The sequence below is a fragment of the Loxodonta africana genome, chromosome 11 (assembly GCF_030014295.1).
Source record: "Loxodonta africana isolate mLoxAfr1 chromosome 11, mLoxAfr1.hap2, whole genome shotgun sequence".
Taxonomy (NCBI): Eukaryota; Metazoa; Chordata; class Mammalia; order Proboscidea; family Elephantidae; genus Loxodonta; species Loxodonta africana.
This window is the reverse complement of record NC_087352.1, coordinates 53,175,315-53,200,747: the sequence shown is the minus strand read 5'-3', so window position 1 is coordinate 53,200,747 and position 25,433 is coordinate 53,175,315. Positions and strand designations below refer to the sequence as shown.

The window sequence follows — 25,433 nt, the reverse complement described above, 5'->3', positions numbered from 1 at the left end:
CTAGACATACTTGGTTGTGTTCAGGTGGTATAACATTATTGCAAATGGGCAAGTTCTCAAAAAATGTACCTCCCATTATGTTTTATTTGAAAGCTACTGGAGGACGTGCTTGCAAATTGAGGGAATATAATAATAAGAAAGAAGACAGGAATCCAGAAGACAAACTTCAACAGAGAACAACAAATAAAACTGAACAGCAAGACCAGAGAAGTAATTCAGACTGGAATGGGAGCAGAGATGACTCCAGAAAAAACATAAGAACAAATCCCCTAAGTTTCAGCATAAGGAAGATATTATTGATGGGCATTTGGCAGAAAGGTTGTAGCATTAGTAGAAATTATAAAGAAAACCAAGCATACAATTAATAAGATTAAAAACAACAGCAAAGAATTGTGAAAGAAATGGTGGTGATTGGGCATTATTTGCCCTACCCATGGGTATCTGCAGTCATAACAATGTCAACTCTATTTAACTTATTTAACTAAAACTGTGATACAGCTATGTTGGGAGCATGAGAGCACAGAGAATTACGTACTCATCAACCATTGTGAGAAGTCAAGAAATAATGTCAAGAATTAACAAGTAAAGAAATACCATTAAGGGCATTATTTAGAAATATGGAGGTAATTACAAAGGGGAATGACCTGAATTGAGAATAAATGCTTCCAGGAATTGGACTAGAAGACATTAAAAGTTAAGTAGGAGACTACTTTTTTGACTTCACTCTAAAAACTAACAGGAAGCATTAAAGAGTGTTCAACAGAATAGCACCATCTTCACGTCAATGAGAGCTTCTTACTGCAGTATGAAGAATGAACTGAAAGAAATAAGACAAAAAGCAGCAAGATGAAACAAAATAATAGTGCCTGGTGTGGGGACGGAGCAAGAGAACACTTAGGAAGTAGAGTCAATAGGGCTTGTTGGCTGATTAGATGTTTGGGGTGAGAGATGTGAAGAGGGAAAAATGATGCTCAGGCTTCTGGCTTAGGCAACCAAGTGGACAGTGGTACCTTCACTGAGCACATAGAAGACAGGGCAGGTTTGATGGGGAGATGAAAGAGTTAAGTAAGATGTATTAGAAGTGCTGGTGAGACTTCCAAGTAAAGAAATTTAGTACAGTTTTGTAGATACAAACAATTGAAGCTCAGGATAAAGATATAGATTTAGGAATCATTAACATATAGATGGTAACTGAAGCCATGGGAGTTAATGAAATCACTCATAGAGAACTTGCATAAAAGCAGAAGGTTTGTTACTCCCTAGGGAAACCCAACAACTTTAAAAGACAGAGAAAGAGGAAACTGAAAAGGACATTGAGAAAAAAAGAAAGGAGGAAAGCCAAGACAGTATGGTATCAAAGAATAAAAGAGAGCTTTTCAAAAGGTGTGGTGGTTATAGTGCCTCCTAATGCCAAAACAACTCAAGTAATTTAAGGACTGAAATTTATCTACTCAATTTAACAAGGATCATCAGCGATCTGGAGATAAGAACAGTTTCAGTGGCATAGTGGGAGCAAAAGAGAAATGAAAGTTTGGTAGGATGTACATAGTAAATACACACACCACCAAAAAGTGTGACTATAAAGAAGGGAAGAAAGAGAGAGAGAACAAAAGCTAAAAGGGGATATGAAGTAAAGTGAATAATTTCTTAACATGAGGAAGTTTTGAACATATTTAAATACTCTTGGGAAGAAGCCAGCTTAGAGAGAAAGGTTGAAAATAACAGGTAGTTGACATAACCCATTGAGTGAGGTGTCTGAGAAGGTAGGAAGGAATCTGCCCTTGGAGTACAGATGTTAGAATTAGCTTTAGGCCACACAAGGGGTAAGTTCAAGTTCAGTTCTGAGAGGTAATAGAAAAGCCATTCTTTTGTTCAAAATCTTCTAAGCATTTCTCATTTGCAAAATCAAACACAAATACTTTACAAGCATTCAACTGAATTCAAATTTAAAATATCTTTTTTGATCTATTGAATTATAAAAAAAAATTATAATACTCAATTCTACAGGAGGTAAGGCGAAACTGGAATGCACAAAACACATGCATATGTTGGTAGACTTTTATTTAAGTACAACTGTTTAGAAATCAATTTGGCATCATAAATGTTTATAGAAATTATATTTCTGGGAATCTAGCCCAAGGAAACATTGCAAACTACAGGAAGGAACTTATATGCGTACAGATACTCATCGCAATACTACCAATAATAGCGAAAAATTGAAAGTAACTTAAATCTTCAACCGTGTGGAAATGGTTAGAAATCATATGCTAAGTAGTTGATGGAACATATCCAGTTAGAAATTATAGCACAAAAATTACATAAAACTTGGGTAAAATATGTATAATATAGTGGTAGAGGAAAAATTTTAAAGGGTGTATATCCTTGGAAACTCTTTGGAGCAGCTCTACTCTGTCCTATAGAGTTGCTATGAGTCGGAATCGACTCGACGGCACTGGGTGGTGTTTTTTTTTATATATATGCTATGATCAGCACTATATTTTCAAAAGATGCGTTTAAAATGTTGTTGTTGTTGTGTGCCATTGAGTTGATTCTGACTCACGCTGACCCTGTAGGACAGAGTAGAACTGCCCCATGAGGATTCCTAGGCTGAAATCTTTATGGGAGCAGATCACCAGGTCTCTTCCCCCTCCAGTAATTCGTGGGTTCACATCTCCAGCTTTAAGCTGGAATCCCTAATGTTTAACCACTGTGCAACCAGGACCCCTGCATTAAAAATATTGAAAGAAAATGCAGTTGTGGTTGTAAAAAAAAAGAAGAAATTATGAGCTTTTTTTTTTGTCTGTCCCAAATTTTTCTTATAAATGAGGCAAATGGTAACATTTTAAAACTTCTAAAAGGCTGACATTTAAGGAAACCTTTGACAACATGAAGAGTTCTCACTCCTTCCCTTAAAAACCCTGATCTTCAACCAACTTGTCTCCTCATTCCTTGCGCATTCCCAAATAACAACTTGTTAACATTACTCTCCCTAATTGGAATGTTCTCTCCCTCCCATTTGCTTTTCCAAATTCCATTCAATCTTCAAAGCCTAGCATATGTCTCATATCTTTCCTAAAGATTTTCCCAAACCTCCTAGCCATAAAAACCTAGCGTTTCTTGAACACCTATAGCACTTGTCTGAATCATTTATTTGACATTTTTTGCATGCCATCTTTCCAGCATCATTAGAATAATGCTTTTAAGTAAAGTGTAACAACCTGTCCTTTATAGAGTCAAACGAACTAGAAACCTCAAGGCTATTAGGACTTCCTTCCTTCCCCTTCCCAGGTAGCCAATTTTCTGCCTAGAGAAGAGTCTTCTATGGGACTCTGTGCTTAAGCGTATCCCTTTCTCAATCATAAAAACATTATGAGGCTATGCTAGAAATAATTGTCAGGGGTTAGAAGGAAGTAAATGTTGCTAGAATGCCTGGAATGAATAGTGATTTTCTAGGTTGTAATAACTCAATACAGAAATATTTTACAAACTTTTCACACAACAATGTCTTCAAAAGTCACGTTTTAAAATTTTACCTTTCATTTGGAAAATTTCTTCTAATACATTTTAAAACATTTATTTTAAAAGAAAACATTGACTTCTGGAAGGAAGTAAAAGAAAGATCCATATCTTTTGAAAGGAGAATTAGCAAAACAAAAAGGAAATACATCTAGAATTAAATGGAATATTCAAACCTCCTTCTTCACTAGCTTTAAAAATTTACTCCCAGCAAAAAGTAAATATTCTATAAGAAATGCAACTAATATTCAAAGACTATCAAAAACACCTAAAGCCTGCCAGCACCCTATAACCTAATAATTAAGAGGAAGAAGTAATATCTCAAAGAAGATTCTTCGCTTTGAGGATAAAAGAGAGAAATAAGCAATCAAGAGACCAAAACATATCAAAGATGACAGTATCAAAGAACTAAGAAACAGAAATGTGAGTTTTTCATGTATTGAAAGGGGTAAACTAGGAAAGGTGCCCTTAATAGTAAAATCGCAATTCAATTAGACTAAAAACAATCTTGGATGTGTTTTATGTATTTGGCTGATAAAGACCATGCTGATGATCTTACTGTTTGGGCTCATAGTCTGACAGTTGGTGGAGTTCCCTCCACCTAACTCCATGTTTGGTTTTTAATCTAGTGAAAAGACAAGCACTCACTAAACATGCTAACAGTATGTATGAAATATGGCTGGCTCCTTTTCCTACAACCAACAGGTTTTACAAATCCCATCTCTACCTTGTAATTTTGATTATAGGCAGAAATCACCACTGAATTCTGTTTAAGACACTTTCTTCTACATGTGCTATTTTGCACTTTTAAAGCTAAGGCATTACCAAGGAATCAATGTATTAGTAGTTCATCATTTTATATTTTAGAAAATCAAAATTAGACTGCCATATAATGACTGGGGATAAGATGTTCATGACATGAGACAATTATTAATTCCTTTGATTGCATCTCTTTTAATCGCACCTATTCAAGGCAATGGGTTTTATGGGTTTATTCAAGGTATAACCCAAATTAAGATTCAGAAACCTAGTTCTAGGCCTCAAAATTTAATGCTTTAAAAGGAATGATATCTTGAATATCTTATTTGGCGACTTATATTTTCAGTTTAATTCAATGAATCTAAGCAAAATGTAGCAAAATCAGAAAAGTCATTTCTGCCTACATATTTTTTGCCAACTATCTAATAGATCATTAACAGTTTTGTATGTCAAAATAGAATTGAGATCAACATCTTTCCTTCACTACAAAACCCAAATCTAAAATGGAACAATAGGGGTGACAGATCATGATTTTTAAAACATCAATACAAAAATTGTCTCTCTACTATTTTCCTGTATTTGCCCAATGCACACATCTGTATTTTGAAGTCAATTGGTGAGAAAGTAGTCAAGTATTACCTCAATTCTTATGTTGAAGATAAAGAAGGGGGAAAGACACTAAGGTCTTAGTATAATCAAAAGCATCTAGCAAAACTTGTCAGGTGACATAAGAATAAAATGAAAAGCAGCTCAAGGTTTTTCAGAAGTAACCTGCTAAATAACTTGAACACTCCCTGTCCATACAAGCTAAAGGGAAGATTAAACCTCCAGAAGTTCTGGGCTAAAATGGGAGAAGTTCTTAGGGGGGCAAATGCAAAGGAATGGGACTTAGTTTTTTGAAATATTCTCTTCATTTGAGAAAAATCTCATAAACCATAATAAAAGAAGGAAAAATTAGACTATTCTTTAACATATTAAAAAATAAGGTAACTAGCCTGGTTACTTAAATATATAAGGTTATCAATATATCTACAGCTAAGTAAACACCCAGTAAATGTAATTACTAGCCTTTTAAAAACCTGTAACTGAACTTAGGTGGAAAAAATAAATTACTGTTAAAATGCCCAAAATTTGCTACTCAATGACTCTTTAACCAAAACATTTGGATTTATAGAGTGTATTGAGAATGATTTGGCAAAGAAAAGATGAGGATAAAATTCATTAAATACTATCCGTTCTCAGTAAGACAACTCAAGTTTCCAATATGGAATGGTGTCATTAGAGATTACATTCCACTTTCTTTATCTTTGGGGCTTTTTAAGCAAACCACCTTACCCAATCACATACTTTCCAGCATAAATATTAACTAATAAAAATCTTTGTGAGGAAATGATTCTTAAATCGCCAAAAAGCCAAAAGACAAGATGTTCAAGACTTTAGACAGTATCTGAAAAAGAGTACAACCAAGGAAAGGCTTTATCAAGGTGGGCAAAGTTCAGAATGGCAGAATTCCTTTCCTACTGTAATGAATATTCAACAATGACCGAGGGTTTGGTGACTACTACTGCGTACAGTAGTAAAACAGAAGGTAAAAGCCTCATACAGAAAGCTGAATGGCCCAAAGAAAACCTAAGTGGTGTCAAGAACCTAAAGGCACATGCAGGTACGCATCTTTTATATTGGATGTGATACACTTACATGGCCCCTGTTGAATCTCTTGGGGACCAACAGTAAAGCAAGTTTAGAACTTCAAATCTTGAGACATCTATAGCAAGATGCTGATCCAATGTGGCTCCAAATATCTTCTGTTTTCCTGGCTCACCTGAAGAGGAAAAAACACTACAGAGGATGTGGGAACCGAATTTCTTTATGTAGTTTCTTCTAAGAGCAACTGTCTGAAAGTTTTGGCCCAATCCTTTATGAAGTCTGGAGATGAGACACTTGAGGGACTAGTGAAAAACAAAATTCAAATGAAAAGGTGGAGTGAGATATCTAAAAGGGGAATCTGAGAGCAAAAGACAATCGTCATAGGTAAATCAGTGTTTCTAATCCTTAGGTGGGAGGAGGCAGAGAAAGGAGAGAAAAAAAATGCACAGATGTTTCTCCCTCCACTCCCTCACCCCAGTTACCACTAAAAATTCACTAAGTACCTAAACTTTATGAACACAATTAGGGAGTGAATAAGCAAGATTATTTGGAAGGTTTAAGCATTTTATCAAGTGTCCTTCCCCTGGCTATGTGACATTATTAACCAGCAGGGAGGCCTTGCAGATATTTTTTTTTCCTAAGAAAAGATTTGGTGGAATACAGCTTGAAGCAATAAAGAAAGAGAAAAATAAATTTAATTTGTACAAAAATGGAAGTCACAGGACAATATACTATATCGACAAATGTTATTCAATTATGTTTTTCAAAAGGGTAGGGACAGATTTCATGAAATAAGAAATCAGAACAAAAAGTAGTTTCCAAATAAATAATAGAAAATAATTTTAAGCTAAGCAACACAAACTGCATGCTTCATCCCTCTACAAGATATTATCCTTGGAAAGGTCATCTTGAAAAAAATTAAAATTAGCTGAACCAAGTCTGATGTATGTTACCACATAAAAACAATAAAAATGTAGTCCACAATGTTCCATTAGTTTAGTTTTTAATTAACTTTAAATTCTTAAAACATTTTATCTAAATTTTATGTTATTATAGTTATTCTGTAATCATGTAATAGCCTAGGGTAGAAAATAATTTTATTTCCAAATATATTCCATTTTAACCAGAATTTACTTGAACTATATCTGGTAAAAATACCAGAATTTTCTGAAAAATAAGATTGAAGAACCAATTAGATCCTTACCTGACGTGGCTGTTCATTCATTCGTTGTGGGTCTGATTTCACTTTATTACTAGGGTGATTTGTGACTTTGGTTACGGGTTGTTTGAAAATTGATGCTGTTTGTCTAATTGGCAATGTTGTATTCAAGTCTGGTTTACCCTGTGAATACAAGTGTGGTTTCATTAATAAATATTATATATAAACACAAGATGAATTCATTTTCAAATTCAATATTCTTTAATTATATTACTCCAAACTTCTCAGTTCATCAAATGCATTTTAAATACTCTAAAGTATATTGTTAAATATTTTATTATATAAGACAGAGATGAAGTTTTCTCATAATAAATGAAAAAGTTTTTTGTATATGCATATAAATGTAATAAAATTCTTTCTATATAACATTCATAATTACTTTTATTAGCAAGACACTTCTAACTGAACAAACGTGTTTAAGGTTGGGTTATACAAATGGTAGGAGAACCTTAAGGCTAGCTATCAGGATAGCAATCATTTCTACGTGCTGGCAATGGAGGAAAATCTTAGCGTACTTGGGCATCAAAATATAGACAACCTGGTCAGCTGTTAGGAGGCCAGGTTTATATAAAGCCACAGAAATTAGCCTTCCTTTTTGTATGTAAATAAGATAGTTAGAAATGGAATTTCTAATTTCAACAAACAGAACACAATTTTGAAAAAATCTGATAAATAGGAAGTATTCCTTATTTTTAAAATATATCACATTTAATATTTTTTCAAAGAGACTTAAAATTTAACCTTTGGAAAGCCAAGCAACATGCGTATCTATTTTTAATCAATCAGTACATATACAATGTTCTAGTGAAATCAAAATGTGGCACAGAATTGCTATTAAGTTGATTTGCAATACCCTAACAACAAGAAAAAGAAAGGAGCAAAACCCTAAATGTAATCATTGTATATCCTGATTCTAGCAAAGATAAATAAAAGGGCATATATATCTGAAAACAATACAACCTGATATATTTTATGTAAATACATAATCAATAGATTTACAGGAAATTCTATGAACTTTACCACTATCTCCGGATAGAAATCGCAATATAAACATCCACACTCTGAAACAGTGGTTCTCAAAGTTGAGCGTGTATCAGAATAGGGCTGCTAACCAAAAGGTGGGCAGTTTGAATCCACCAGGCGCTCCTTGGAAACTCCATGGGGCAGTTCTACTCTGGCGTATAGAGTCGCTGTGAGTCAGACTCGACGGCAATGGTTTTTTAATTAAAGTCTCAGGTAATGCTGACGCCACTGGTCCTGGGACCATACTTGAAAAACCACTGTTCTAAAAGCAAAGATGGCAAATTGGTGGCAGGTGGACCAGGTCTAACCCAAAGGTGTGTTTGGTTTGGTTTTTAGTGTTTTTAAAAAATTAAGCCAACATTTTAAATTTTTTAGATATCACACAAAAATCCAGGATTCCAGTTTCTCTCAAACACTGAAAGATCTAGAAATACTGGACTTGGTTTTGCAACAAGCCATGACTGATTAGTAATGGCTGCCCAATAGAGGGGTCAAGGATTCTCCGTTTTCAACATTCCGCAACACTCACGTTTGCATTACCTGCCCAGGCCCTGTAGGCATTGAGTTTGTAACCTCTGCTTAAACATTATCATGCTTAGAAAGCTAAGCCTTATCGTAAATTAATCTGACAATTGCTAAAATCACAGTATTACTTGGACCCACCTTTACATGTACCCCCATGTACCCTCCCTCTTTGTATCAGGCAGGCTTGTCATTCCTTTTCTCACTCAATATTCTCCCAATGTATGTGCTTACCTTTAAAAGATAGTCATCTCAGATGACTCTAAAAATATTATTTCCCAAGTATCTAGCTTTCTTATCTTTACATATTTTAAAATAAATCATTTAATCCAGAAATGCACAAACCTTGACTAGCTGGCTACAAAATAACCACCCAGGATGCCATCTCTAAGATTGGAAGGCCCAGGAATATGTATTTTTAAAATCTCGCCAGGTAATTCTGTGATGCATAGCAGGTTTGAACAGCTCTGATTAATGACACTCAGAGGGCTCTCTGAGGCCATACATGAAGCCCCAAAAACCTATAAAATAGTCAATATTCAATCCTAGGGTCGCTATGAGTCGGAATCGACTCGACAGCAGTGGGTTTGGTTTGGTGGTTATTCAATCCTAAAGAAGCTTAATACATAAATGCTTGAGGGAAATTAATAACTCCTTCTGTCACTAATCGGGTTTAATCAGTATACATCACTATCTATCACTAAACAATACCTTGTTTCATGTTTAATGCATTTGTTCTTTAATAAATAATACAGTATTCACTAACTAGATAGTAGACAAGAATTCTCTTAGGCAAAGGAAAGGACAACACAGTATAGGAAAAGTCAGCACAACTGGACTAAACCAAAAGCTAACAAGTTTCCTAAATACGACCAAACACTTCGAGGGACAGAGTAGCCGGGGTGAGGGTCTGGGGACCATGGTTCCAGGGAACATCTAGGTCAACTGGCATAACAAAGTTTATTAAGAAAACGTTCTGCATCCTACTTCGGTGAATGGCGTCAGTGGTCTTAAAACCTAGTAAGCAGCCACCTAAGATGCATCAATTCATCCCAACCCACCTGGAGCAAAGGAGAATGAAGAACACCAAACACCAAGGAAAATATGAGTCTAAGAAACAGAAAGGGCCACATAAACCAGGGACTCCATCAGCCTGAGACCGGAGTAACTAGATGGTGCCTGGCTACCACCAATGACTGCCCTCACAGGGAAAACCACCGACAGCCCCGATGGAGCAGAGAAAAGTAGGGTGCAGAACTCAAATTCTAGAAGAAAGACCAGACTTAATGGTCTGACTGAGACTGGAGGGACCCCAAAGGACATGCCCCCTGGGCTCTCTGTTAGCCCAGAACTGAGACCATTCCCAAAGCCAACTTTTCAGATTAGATTGGACTATGGGACATAAAATGATACTGGTGAGGAGTGTCCTTTTTAGCTCAAGTAGATACATGAGACTAAGTAGGCAGCTCCTGTCCAGTGGTGAGATGGGAAGGCAGAGGACAGGAGCTTGTTGAATGGACACGGGAAATAACAGGGTGGAGAGGAGGAGTGTGCTGTCACATTAATTGGAGAGCAACTAGGGTCACCTAACACTGTGTATATAAGTTTTTGTATGAGAAACTGACTTGAATTGTAAACTTTCACTTAAAGCACAATAAAAAAAAAAAGAATATACTCTTCTAGTATTAGAAGCAAAATGACATCAGTAGAAGTGTATTCAATTATTTGTATGAGAAAACATTTTAGTGTCTGTAAGATTCCCCTTACAAGGGAAGACTGGAGGTAGCTGGGACTATTCTAAACTATGGCTCCTGAATCTGCAAAGTCAGGAAGAAGGCGTGGAACATGTAAAACTATTGATCCTGTGATAATACTGAATTTTTCATAAACTTGTTTTTGGTGCAATAAATAAAATTAGAAGAAAAAGATACACAATTAACTTCTGTTGTCTGGCAATCAGACGCTTTACTCTCCAGTAGCATGGGATAACCAAGGCATTATTCCAGATGTGCTGTAGTACTCTTCTCTCAATCTTATTCTGGTTTTTTCTTTTCTCTTTTAACTGGCTTGAAATCAGAAGACAGAATTTTTTTACTAATTTTGTACTCGAAAACAGTATCATGTAAATTTGAGTAATCTGTAAAGATGGACCAACTGGTTTTCCCGGAATCTGTCACAGCGAATTTTATTACCACTCACCCTTAAGAACTGCCAAAAAGTTACTGTTGAGTCATGCCCAGTTTATGTGTCAGAGTTTTTCTACTTAATTTCATAACTACCAATCTGTCACGAAATTAGGAATTAAAAAGCAAACACTTTTGTATGGGACAAGATTAAAGCTACTGTATATTTGAACTCTTCCCTTTCAATATATGAAAAAGTGAAGCTGTTTTTCATATTACAAAATTTAATCGATAAACACACACATTCTAAGACTAAAATTAACAGTTTCCAATCTTTGATAAATCTTGTTTTCAGACTAGACCTCAAATTAAAATTTAAAGAATTTTTACACTGATATGTAAATTAAGCTCAAAGTATTTAAATAACTCAAACAATTTTTGAGGGTCTTCTGGATTTATTCTATCCCTCTAAATACAACAACAAATCTTTTCTTTTTCAAACATTTATTTCTTCTCTCTTCAACAAGTATTTGAGGTGGCTCTTTGTATACTCACAATGGACAAACATGCAATAAAAATTAATTTTTAAAAATAGGAAATCAAGGACAAGAAGACAGCAAATTTCCTTTTGACAAGGTCAATAATGATACTAGAGCTGAGCTCAAAAGTAGATCTGAACTTTCCCAGGATGTGGGCAAAAAGAGGAACATTAAATTATATAGCTATAATGGTCAGAAAAGGGAAAGCCTCAAATTAATGAGGAAAATAAAAACTGTCCTGGTATTACATCTAACTAATGTATAAAGGCACTCAACATCATAACACATATTAAGCAGATTTCAAATAGTTTCCTTTTTCAATGTCCTTCCACAAAAGCCAAGAATATAACATTTAAAGGACAATTCAGTGAGAGTGATTCTGAAAGAGACTTAAACTAGTGTGGCCTAATTATTGGGTAGCCTTTCAGTGATCTAACTTGACTAAATGAGTACCAGGGTGGTGCAAGCAGTTAACCTGCTCATCTGCTAACGAAAAGGTTGGAGGTTCAAGTTCACCCAAAGGTGCCTCAGAAGAAAGGGCTGACAATCTACAGAAAAGTCAGCCATTGAAAACCCTATGGAGCACAGTTCTACTCTGACACACATACGGTCACCATGAGTTGGAATCAACTCAATGGCAACTGATTTTTTAACTTAAGAATAGAAAACCAGATAACTGAGCTCCTGAAGAACATGTATCAAAAACTAGTGGTACCTACTAAAAGAATTTTGAAAAATGTTCATGTACCTCATCTGTATTTTAAAACTGACATCCTGAACATTTTGTGTTAATGTAAACAGTTGCAATGGAAGCACTTAACAGGGTATCTTAGGCATTTTTAAATAAAACTGTTACATCACTTTAAAATGTATCTAACAGAATCTAAATATACCTCCCATCAACCATTAAGACATGAATAAACTCTCCAACGGTAACAAATTTTATTTCACTCCTTCTTCTTTTTGAACTAGTAATTCCATTCCAGTATAGTTATTTCCTATTTAAAACTTGAAGACCTTCAATTGATTAAATACATACCGTGAAAAAAATTTTATTTTTTATGACCATAAAGCATAGTGATAAATTTCTTGTAATATATTACCATTATTACCACATACCTAACTAAAAATCGTAAATTATAAATTGTAATAATTAAACATAAAAGATAGCATTTTACTGGAAATATAGACCTTAATGAAATGTTTTATTAAAAAAAAAAACTTCACATCCTTAAAAAAAAAAAAATCCTTAGATGGGTATTAATAACTGCTAGAATGGAAACCCTGGTGGCGTAGTGGCTAAGTGCTATGACTGCTAACGAAAGGGTTGGCAGTTTGAATCTACCAGGTGCTCGTTGGAAACTCTATGAGGCAGTTCTCCTCTGTCCTATAGTCAGTCGCTATGAGTTAGAATTGACTCGATGGCAATGGGTTTTAGAGTGGGAGCAGATCAATTCTATTCCTATTCTTTGTTTTACAGATAAAGCACTGAGAAACTTTATTTATATAAATGAGTAGATAAGTTTTACTCTGTCACTCAATTCTTTGAACTTCTTTTGAGTCATATGTCAAAATATTGTAGTGGACCACCAAAAAATTTTAATAATCAGCTGATGTCTACCTTGTCCTCTGTAAATTTTGTTTAAAGCAAAGAATTGTACTTGAGAGATTTGACAGTTACCGAGTCATTCATTACACCAGTATTTCAAAGTGTCCCTTTACTGGGATCAAACCTTTCACACCATGGTAATATTGCAGGTATGTGTGTGCCTTTCTTTCGTTAAATGTGAGAAGGGTGACTACAAAAAGAGAATTGGGAAAAAAGAACCTGTACTGCCGTCACAGGTACATTCTCAGATTAACCAAAAGTAAAAGTATATGGAAGTCGTTGTGGTTGTTAGCTGACACCAAGTTGCCCCTCCCCCCGACTCTCAGCAACACCATGCTCAAAGGATCAGATCACTGCGTTGTGATCCACAGGGTTTTCACTGGCTGATTGTCAGAAGTAGGTTACCAGGTCTTTCTCCCTAGTCTGTCTTAGTCTGGAACCCCCAGTGAAACCTGTTCAGCAACACAGCAACACGCAAGCCTTCGCTGATGGCTGTGCTTGAGGTCTCCTGCGTGGGAGGCAAAATTCTACCACTGAGTCTCATAGGGAAGTTCAGGATATCAAAACAGACTCCTTTAAAACCATCCACGTCTGCATATACCTTATAAAGCCTTCGCATAACATATTATAACATAATTTGAACACCATGGATTTAAACTATATATTCTAAATACCACTTTTCTCAGCCTGCCTTTGGAATGAAGGTGTATGACAGGAAATTTTAAATTGTACACATTCAATGACAAGAGCCAGGAAGGCTCGTTTCATCTTTTTAAAATCCGTGCAAAGTACACAATTATAAAAATTAACCATGTTTGTTTTAGTGTAAAAATGTTGCTCTTCCCACCCATAATGTTGAAGCTGACCCTCCCAAGTATCACTCAAGTACCATTTATTCTGTGGTTCTGCATATACCACTTCTCCCCAAGAGATATTCAAACCCCAATGTGAAAGGCAAAGACTTCACCTTTTTAAGGTCAGTTTCCTCACCTGTAAATGGAGATGGCAATAACTATTGAACAAGATTCTTATAAAGATCAAACGGATAACACCAGTTTGATGGTGCTGCTACTGATGCAGCTCTCAGTCAGTCATGAACAAATACTGAATGTCTACTATCTGACAGGCACTGACTGGAAACTGAGTGTACCATTATGAACAATACACAAAATCCCTGCCCTGGGAGCTTACATTCTGGGGTAGGAGAGAGAAAATTAACAAAATAGGCTTACTATAGAGTTATTCGGCCCATAAACTGAATAAACAGTTTATTTCTATCATTAGCATTAATATGCTATTGAACACACTATGCCGCTCTGCAGGGGAAAGAGGTGGAAAACTGCTTCTGTAAAGGTTACAACCTTGGGAACCCTATGGAGCAGTTCTACTCTGTCCTATAGGGTCGCCATGAATTGGAATCCATGCAACGGCAACGGGTTGGTTTTGGTTTTTGAACGTGCTATTGAAATTTCAGCAGTTCAAATCTGCCAGGCACTCCTTGGAAACTCTATGGGGGCAGTTCTACTCTGTCCTACAGGGTCGCAATGAGTCGGAATCGACTCGACGCCAATGGGTTTTTTTTGTTTGTTTTTTATTGAAATTTAGAAAACTAGCTTATCTAGAAGGAAAGCCCTAGTTCACACAAAGGTGTCCCTGAATGGTACCATTAGGTCAAACGAAGATTATCCTCAAAAAGTAATTTTAGATTTATACAGTGGCCAACAGCTAATGCCCTTCCACAAAATCAAAAACCAACAACGCAAAGTGCCTTAAAATCCTTCATTTTTTTAATTGAGATAATGCACACACCATAAAATTTATCATTTTAATGTGGCAACTGAGTGATTCTTAGTATATTAACAAGATTACACTATTTTCACAGGTTTTTGCAGAAAGTAAAGAAGACTAAAACTGGCATCTATAATTTTTAATGGAAAACCCAATTAGTCTAATAACCTATGTGAGGAACAAGATATTCCTTTTGTTTTTAAGATCAACAGTATCACATTAAAACATTAGAAGGATGAACTCTGAGTTCATTTTAAACAGGCTATACAAGAGCTGGAGGACTAGAAGTCATCATTGAAAACAAGCTCTGAAGAGCTCTGCTTCAAAACTCTTCAAAAATAACTTCTTGGAGCTTTAGTTATTAACAGACTATAGCAAAAGGCACTCATGAGTTTCAACCAAACACATAAAGCAGCACTACTCAAACTAAGGTAGCCACTATGTGTAATTAATCTCATTTACGTCTAGGTTGGCATTAGCTATGTACCTGTCCTCCAGAGAAAGTCATAAAATCATTTTCTGTAGGGCTTAATTATGTCTCTGACCTCGAGTTTACAAAGTTAGTTAACTTCTGGATTTATAAAATTTGTTGAAATAGACCTCAACCATCAACAGAAACTTGGGCATCCAAAATAAATCTTGCCAAAGCCTGGGCAGCTATGACCCATATCTACTGTCATTATTAGCACATAGGCAAGCCCAAGCATTCTCAATAGTTTCTACAACACTTGGATACATTTGAAGTACTATGATTTAAACCTAGCATCGTACTGACCAGATTATACTAACCAGGAAGCTTATTTGCTAAAATGGCTAAAGTTCTGTTCATTTTTTGGTTCCCAGTAATCTTTGTCCAGTCAATATCTAAATACATGGCACAAATTTGCCACAAAATAAATGGGTCAGTGCTGTTAATCAATAACCTGTTATCTTTAATTAGCTGAAAATATTAAAGACAGATATCCTTTATTATGGATATTTATACATATAACAGGAGGTTAGACGTTTTTTGGACAAAACCAAACCCAGCGCCATTGAGTCAATTCCAACTCATAGCTTCCAACTCACAGTGACCCTATAAGAGAGAGTAAAACTGCCTTGTGGGGTTTCCAAACTTGTAAATCGTTACAGAAGCATAGTGCCACATCTTTCTCCCAGGGAGTGGCTGGTGGATTTGAACCGCCAGCCTTTTGGTTAGCAGCCCAGTGTTTAACCACACCACCAGGGTTCCTTCTTTGGACAAAAACTATATAGTTCCAGTGTCCTTTGGTACGTATTACCTTCCTTCCTTTATTCATTCATTAAACACACACTGTCCAAGTCACCATCATCTCTGCCTAGACAAATATAATAGCCTCCCAACTGGTCCCTGACTTCTACATCTCTATATTACCCACACAGCAGCCAAAGTAATCTTACTCCTATCTAAGGACCTCAAATAGCATTCCATACCACTCATGTTGGCTTGCAAAGCCCTGTAATCAGGCTTGTCTATTTCTCTGACCTCACCTAGTACTACTCTCCCACTCACTAAACTCCAGCCACCCTGGCTTGCTTTTTGTCCTCCTGTACTAAGTGCATCTGTCTTAGGATTTTGCACTGAATGGCCCTGGTAGGAAAACTCTAGTGGTGTAGTGGTTAAGTGCTACGGCTGCTAATCAAGAGGTCGGCAGTTCAAATCCGCCAGATGTTCCTTGGAAACTCTATCAGGCAGTTCTACTCTGTCCTAGGTCGCTATGAGTCAGAATCGACTCGACAGCAGTGGGTTTGGTTTGGCCCTGGTACCGCTGCAGTTAAGAGCTTGGGTGCTAACCAAAAGGTCAGCAATTTGAATCCACCAGCTGCTCCATGGAAACCCTATGCAGCAGTCATACTCTGTCCTATAGGGTTACTGAGTCAGAATCCACTCGATGGCAACAGGATTCCCTCTGCAAGGAGCCCTGGTGGCACAGTAGTTAAGCGCTCAGCTGCTAACCGAAAGGTCGGCAGTTCAAACCCACCAGCCATTCCATGGGAGAAAGATGTGGCAGTCCGCTTCCATAAAGATTTACAGCCTTGGAAACTGTACGGGGCAGTTTTACTTTTGTCCTATAGGGTTGCTATGAGTTGGAATCAACCACACTGCAGTAGGTATTCCCTCTGCATGGACTGTTCTTCCCTGTTTTTTCTGTAGTTGGCTCCTTTTTGTCTTTCAGGCCTGCCTATAAAATTTGCTCAGAGAAATCTCTCCTGATCACTCAAATAGCTAGCCAGTCACTCTTACATTACTCTAATTCACTGAATAGAATTTACTGTTTTATCATTCCACTAGAATATAAGCTTCATGAACACAGAAACTTCCTCTTCTATATTCCCAGAATCTGGAATAATACTTGAGCTTATAGAATGTGATCAGAAATCTTTGTGGAATGGAGAAAACGTCTATTGCGTGTAAGGTCCTGTGTTTGCTATGCAGCCCCCCAACCTTGAGTGGCTCAAACCAGTTACAAGAGCTAAGTGGATAGTACTACAATTGATTGTAATCCACAATATCCATCTCAAAATCATTAGGAATGGAGTCATTTGTATTATCTGCCTCAAGATTATGAATGTAGGAGCGATAACACTTAGACTTGTTCTATTACTATTTAACATTAGCGAAGCTTTTTGATTTACATGGCCAGCATCCTCTTCTGAATCACACAGCTGGCCCTGCCCAAGTGTCCCAGGGGAAGATAATCCTCAGTCTCCAGATGGTATTTCTGGCAAAATCACTGTCAATCATAGTGCCGTCAGCGCGTGAAATAATGAGAAATAAAGAGGGCAAAGAATCTAGAACTAAGCAGATTGCCAAAACGAGATTAAGCCAATAAAACAAACTGTTTGTAGTATGTGGTAAGAAGCTTGTCATGTTGCTCTTAGAGCTGAAGAGTTCAGGAGGAATATCTTCTTCATTATGAACCTGAGAGCTTAGATCATCTCATTGAAACTAACTTGCCACAGTAATTTTTTCTTTTATAGTTACAAAAAAAAAAAAAAGAGAACAACCTAAATTTAGCACAGTGGTCTTATCAAACAACCCTGAGAAATCTCTGGAGAAAAACATACAATACGCCAAAACTTTGCATTTAATTTCAAGGGTTCATAAATCCCTGGCAGCCCAATGACAGGCCCTCTGGGTGGCCTTAGATCTTACATACTCTCCTTGGAAGAGTGGAACTGAAAAGACTGGTATGAAGATTAATCACACTTGAGGGCAAAGTGGAAAGGTCAATTCATAAGGATGTCAATGGGCAAGTTAGAGAGATGTGCCAAGGCTACTCCTTGGATGGGTTGCACAGAAACCCATAGCAACCTGGAGAAAAATAGAGCTAATTGATCTTGTAAACTAATAAACTTAGATGAAAACCAACTTTGCCCCAAATGATAAACTACTACTGTCCCTTAGGGATCTAAGTGAAGGAGTTAAAGGAGCACATGCTCCCCTCTGCAGCCCTGTGACAGTTGACTTTTGTAGAAGACTGAGCACTAAGGTCAGGAATAGTCAGTTTTCTGGGACTCAAGAGTTATACAGGTCACAGTTGCATAAGAAACGTTCTGTAAATTTGTACATAACAATAATTCTGCAGAGGTATACATACCTCCTTTCTAAAAAGTCAGGATTGTAATATTTAAACTGTGTACTATCTTCTAGTAGTTATCAAAACTAATCCCGTATGCCTCACATCTGTCTACCTAGGTAATAACCAAATGGCCATGTCTCTTAGATAACCCAATATCACTCACCACTCATCCTCTTCTTACCCCGTACACCCACCCCTTAATTCAGTGGCTCTCAAACTTTTTTAACCTCAACTAAGAGTAAGAATACATTTTACATCATGTACACACAAATGTGTATCATAAAAGCCTCATAAAACAATACTTATCCTGACTAAATGTGATACTTATTTTTCATCCTATTATATTTCATATCCTAAAAATTTTAGTCATGAGCCATTACGCTGATTTAATAATCTTAAGCTTGAAAAACAATCCCGTAACCTTACGCATTCCACCCTCAATCCTTATACCATGCACTCCTGAATGGCTGATCAGTAGGCTCTCCTATATTCTCAATATTTTTTCTAAACATTCTCTCCAGTTCCCGGTTTAGTGAAACTTGGCTGTCCCTAGAAGAAAACTACCTCCCCTAAAGTTCTTTCAAATGAGTTGTTTCTGCTTTCTCTCTTTCTTGTGTCATGTACCATGTACCAAGTGCATCAATTACCAATCAGAAAAAAAAAAATCAAAATCTTAAATTTTTAAAAGAGAAAGCTATATTTTGTTTCTACTTTCTCATTTCCTAGAAATTCTTTGGCCCTTTTCATCCCTTGAAACTGATTATGCAAAGGTCACCACTCACTTTCTAATTTGAAAATCCAATGGCTAACACTACGAAGACTCCATCCTCTTTGATCACGGCCTTTAACAAAAAATCTTCCCTAGCTTTTCGAACACCACATCCTCTTGATTGTCATACTACATCTCTGGAAATTCCTTCTCACTCTCAAGATTTATTCATTCATTTAATAAACATTCACCCACCTTCAATGTGCCAAGATACTTTTCTTCTGCCTGTCCTACAATGTTGGGCAATACCAACATGTTCTGACAAACAGCAGCAGTTCTCAAAGAGAGGCCTGGGAATGCCCAGTGTCCAAAAGATCCTTCAGAAGTCCAAGAAATCAAAACTATTTTAACTCAATCTTCCTCATCCCATCTCCAAACTTACTCTTCCTCCTCTATTCCCTATACAACACCCTCCAACAAGTAACCCAGGCCAGAATTGTAGTCATGCAACAATTCTCTCTACAATCAAACAGGTACTTATACCTACTAGTCTCTTCCCTTGATCCTCACTTCTCCGTACCTTCCGCCACAGCATTGATTCAGGTCATTATTTCTTCCCAAAATCACAACCGCCCAGTCTCCCCACTCCCAATTTCACCCCTTCTCAGATCCATTAACCACACTGCATCCCAATCTAATACCCAAATGATTTCCACCATCCCAACCTCCTCACTTAAGAGCTTCTCGAACTCCACAGATATTGTCTCCAAGATATATGAGCTCTCTACAAAAAATTGCTTATTATTTTGTTGAGGATATTTAAAACAAGCACCTTCTAGATCATTTGGATGCGTACCTAAAACCAGTCATACAGAATTCAAGTCTGTGTATATAACCACAATGGCATACTGCCTTAAATCAATTCATGAGAAGCGAATGATGGCAGACTTCATACTACAAGTGATTCCATCCAACCAAGAGAATATGATGCTCTGTATTTCCAAATGTCTCTAATTTGTGTGAACAGAGAAATGTGGTGACAGAACCGAGTCTTCCCATGGTATTAGCAGCATTGGCAAGCAAACTAAAAATAACTTGTCCCATACCATATTCATATTGTAATTTGTAAAGTACAGCATATGTCACATTAATGTTAGGGAACTTATTAGTTTTGTAGCTTTTTATTTTGGTGGTGGTGCTACAAGCTAGAAACACAAGGAATTCAGTTTTATGTTTATACATCCAGAAGATGAAAATAAAAGGGATTTCTAGCAACCAAACTAAGCTAGTTGCAGCTCCCTGAACACATATTGCACTTAGAATCATTATACTGTTCTTTATTAAATCCTAATTTTTTCTAGGAACCACGATCTTGAGATGAACATTACTTGCTTCTTCAGCTTCCTTCTTAAAATGTGGAGGGTCACATCTCTGAGACCTTGATGCATCTCCTCTTTGAAAAATCAAAGCCTACATAAATGTCTAAATAATATCTTCTGTATTGCTTGAAAAGATTCCATAGATGTGTAGAACACATATAAGTCTATATTCACAAATCTGAACAGACTGCCTTTTTAACTTTTGAAGCAAAAGTTTTACTTAAATGTTGAGAGGCTATGCAGTTATATAATGTAGTCATTAGGCATATGTGACTAATTAATAAAATTAAAAATTCAGTTATTTAGTCACACTGGCCACTTTTCAAGTACTCAACAGTCACATGTGGCTAGTGGCTGCAATACTTTCATCCTCCCAGAAAGTTTTATTGGATAGTGCTGCTCTAAATCTTTGCTCTTTGGGTAAGAAAAACCAACAAATCTGTCTTGGAAAAAGCTAGAATGCTCCTTAAAAGTAAGGATGGCGAGACTTTGTCCCACTTACTTTGGACATATTATCAGGAGGGACCAGTACCTGGAGGTGAGAAGGACATCATGTTTGGTAAAGTAGAGGGTCAGTGAAAAAGAGGAAGACCCTGAACGAAATGGATCGACACAGTGGCTACGACAATGGGCTCAAGTACAGCAACGACTGTGAGGACGGTACAGGACTGGTCAGTGTTTCATTCTGTTGTACAGTGTTGCTATGAGTTAGAACCAACTCCATGGCACCTAACAACCCAGAAAGCTTTTCATGACTTCAAATATCAACTCTACTTTGATGATCTCCAAATCTTTTTCTAGTCTTTTCTTATTAATTAACCTAATGGAATATCTTCAGTAACCTACTTGCTACCTCTACTCTACTTCGTCAGATGGAGATGGGAGTGGTGGCTGCAAATGGTTATGACAGTGGCAGGAGAATTACCCAGGTTCAATATAATCAAAGATGGAAAGGATTTTCAGGGAAAAATTAAGACTGAGTTTGAGACAAGCAGGAATAGGTTATTGTAAAACAGTAGGAGATATTAATGAAAAGATAGTACCCACTCAACCCCACTCACCCATCCTAAAAAAAAAAAAATACTTTGCAAGACCTTCAAAAGATATCTTTCCAATCACACCTGAAGATATTCACCACTAATAAAGTCACCTTTGATATGGAAAAAATACTAAAACCACAGCTTATAATCAGTCCATATAAACTACAATTTAGCCTGTTTCAAAGTTTATTTGTTAATACATCTCCAAGTCTTCCAAGATGGGAGTTAAAAAAAAAAACACCTCAAAAACAACATAATTATAGTATTGCACTTCAGCCATGTTTATAACTACATAGTAACACACTATCTCTGATTCTAAATAATCACTTTAAATCTCCCAACATATTGGTCATTGAAACTTTCTTTATATTGTACTGTTATAAAAAATATATAATACAGTCATTACTTAGCCAGAAATATGTTCTCTGCTTTACAGAAGTACTTAACATTTGTGTCGCTCCAAAAGAGTTTATTTCTAAAAAAGGCAAAACTTTGTTTTCTGACTACTTATCTAAAATCAGATGCAAAAAGTAAGACCATGCCCCCCACCCAAATTCAGATAGAAATCTTAAAAAAAACAATGAAAATGAAAGCAATTCCAAAATAATATCTGGTATATTAATTTATTCATTGAACAAACATTTATTACCACTATAAACTTCTGGAAAGAGGTAGACACTAAATCAAATAAACACAAAGCATGCATTTATTAAGTATCTACCAGCTGCTAGGCTTTGGTCTAGAGATACAAAGACAAAAAAAAGACACGGTCCCTGCCCTCATGGAGCTCACAGTCTAGTTGAAGCAGACAAACCACCACAGATACAATGGCAAAGCACCAGGGAAGCATTATGGAAGAGGGATTGGTTCTGCCTGGAGTATGCAGGGCAGGCTTCACAGAGATGGAGACAATGGAGCTGGGCCTTGGATGAGGAGGAGTTCGCCATGGAGGGGAAGGGGGGAAGCACATTCCAAGCAGAGCAAACAGCGTATGAGCAAGCAGAATCTTGAAAGTACATGCCATGGTGCAGGATGATGAGTGGTCCAGCGTGGCTAGAGCATAAAAGTGCACACAAACTAAAGAGACGAATTAGTTTTTTTGGTTTTGTCTTTTAATGAATCATTAACTGTCAGAAAGTAAATCTTCACATTACGCTTAATGTAGCTAAACTGTGACTGATAACAAATAGGCCAATCTGAAAGTATTTCATTCACTTCTTAAATATTTGAGCCCCTTCTCTAAATGCCTAGCAATGTGGTTAAAATAACTACATTTTAAAAAAGCAGCTTTAGAATAAATTTTAATTTTCCTCTGTACACTTAAGAAGCAAAATAAACCTAGAATAAAGGTTTCTTTAAGCTGAAATTGGGGATCTTCACCTCTATACACACACAAGGTCCTAACTTGAGCTCCCTCTGCTCCTATCCCTATTTCTTATCCTTCGTAACATCTTCATAATGATCAACCCAAACATAGGCAAGAAATACAGAGGCAATTTCAGCCTTCCCTATCCATTCTGCCTCTCTAAATGAGGTTCGTGCCCACAAAGGCCCCTAAGGAAACCAATGCAAGGTATTATGATGTGAAAAAAGAATGCGTTCTGACCTCATACCAATTTCTGGAAATTAAACTTCCAATAGTAAAACAAACTATTAGTCCTGGAAGCTTTTCTGTATCTGGGTGATCTTCTCCAGTCCTACTACTATGAATACTATCTATGTGCTAATGACTTTCCAGCTCAGACCTCTCAATCAGTACAACCAACTGCATACATGACATTCTGAATAAAGACAGATATGAAACAGAGACCCCCATACCCTTCAGAAAAGTAAAAAGATGAGGAATAAGAGAGTTTAGATCAGAAAGTTTCCTCTCTGACATCGTTCACCAAAGATGCTTGCTATTTAGGAAGGTGGAGCATATGCAAGGGGCAACAGGGAACGGAAAGGCACCAACATGTGTCAAACACTATAGCTAGTATTTTTACATGAACTCCCATTTACTCAATACAATGTTGCTAAAGGTAAGATCTTATTGCCTTTATTTTACAAATGAGAAACGTAAGGCCCTCAGAGGTTAAGAAGCTCAGCCAAGACTGTATCTGCTAATAAGTGGCAGAGTCACACATCAAACCATGCCTGGCTGGGTCCAAGGTTCTTTCCACTCTATTACATTGCCTCTGGGTTCCTACACAATACTTCCAAAGTGCAAGCAAGGTTCTACCAGTCATCTCCCCAGGAAAAAAAGCTCCTACTTCTCCCTCCACTATTCTCACACCCTGGGTGTGAGACAACTGTGGTGGCAACACACATACACACGTATCTCTGAAATGCAGAGAAAGAAAAACGTGAGATAAAATGGTAAAGATCAGCTGGTCGTGAGGGAGGTGGGTGCGGGGGTGCATGCGGGGAATGGGGTACGTGCAGGGAGGGAGTGAGGGGCAGTGTGCAGAGGATGGGGGCAAGAAGTTTCTTTGTAAAGATATCTGGGTGTTTCAATACAGCTAAATTAATATAATTCAGAATGCTTATTTGCTTAGATTCCTAAACATTAAACTGTCAACTAACCAGCTCAATAAAAATTAGAGCTAAAAAAGCCAAAAATTTTAGAGCTAATGGAAAAATCTCCAATCACAATATTAGGATGAGACTATTACTCCTAAAAGCTAATATCGTCAACATCATTAAAAGTTGAAAATAAAAACATCCTCAAATCCTAAATCTAAAAAATTATATGTAATTATCAAGTATGTGGTAAGGATGCTTGCCAAGTTAAAATTTTGCCTATTTGGGGGGTAATGGGGACTATTAGGAAATAAATAAATCAAAAGGCCAATTAACCAATAAAGAAAATCTTCTGCAAATAATAGCCCCAACTGGCCAAAAGCGTGGCTAATGTATGTTGGCCTAGAGAGATACTGACATGTTTTCAATTATGCACAATTTACTACTGCTAATACCTACCTACATAAATACTGCCAGCTATGAGAAACTAAATCAGATTTAAAAATCGAATATTTTGCAGAGGAAGGGGGAAAGCATATTCAGGCAACCAAAATTCCAGTGACAATCTAAAATAAAAAATTTGCAGAGAACTTCTGAAATAGCATGCACATGCAGTAAGTAAATTAACCAACCTTATTCTGATTGAGAGGATCATTCCGCAGTCTCTGTTTGTTCTTCTGTAATTTACTAGGCATCATCTTTCCAGTTCTGAAGTCAAAACTGCTGAGGTCAACAGTGTTTCCCAGGTACCTTGCCAACTGAGGTTTGCTTCTGAACTTCTTACCACTTGGACTAGAAAAATAAATACAGATAAGGGTAACTGTATAAAAGACAATATTTAATACCAGACCTCTACAATACACCTTTTCTTCATGCCTTCCTTTCTGCCTCCAATTGTTACCATAGTATCATTTTAGGTAGGTCAATATTTTTAAAGAAATTTTAATGCTTTAAAGAAACTTCTTAAGTTCCCTGTAAGAAGGGATAATGTGTCACCTAATACAACGCTCCACTAGGCACAACACTGGACTCCTTAGCAGATGTAACCGCAGATTATCCCACTGGTCACTCACTCACCAACCACTGACAGAATCCTAACGCTAACTGCGTGCACAGCACAACACGCGTAACGCAAACATCTTCAACCTCGCGTATTTTCTTCTCCAAACTGACTTCGGAAATGCTATTTTTTCTGTAAGCATTGCACAGATGCCAGTAGTAATCAAAGAGCACCATCAAAATACCCTGAGCCAACATCCCTTGTTAAATATGTACATATGCCTACAAATACTTAGTATCCATATAATATTTGGGCTTATAACATTTACAATTAAAAAAAAAATCTTGAATGCCAGCAATATTTAAATGCTCCCAAATATAACTACTGAAACAAGGAAATTAAGGTAAACATTTGTAAATACATTTGAACTCATTTTGAACATATGTTTTGTTA

The 25,433-nt window shown here is 36.7% G+C and overlaps 1 protein-coding gene across 1 annotated transcript in view; it reads right to left on the bottom strand.

Annotated features, from left to right (window-relative positions):
- The window catches only part of MBD2 (methyl-CpG binding domain protein 2), a 62,002-nt gene that overhangs the window by 22,839 nt on the left and 13,730 nt on the right, over window positions 1-25,433 (bottom strand). Inside the window, exons 2-3 of the mRNA XM_064294505.1 lie at window positions 24,613-24,772; window positions 7,127-7,264 (exon numbers count right to left, since the gene is read on the bottom strand). Of these exons, the coding sequence (XP_064150575.1) occupies window positions 7,127-7,264; window positions 24,613-24,772 (298 nt within the window). The remainder of the gene's footprint in view (window positions 1-7,126; window positions 7,265-24,612; window positions 24,773-25,433) is intronic.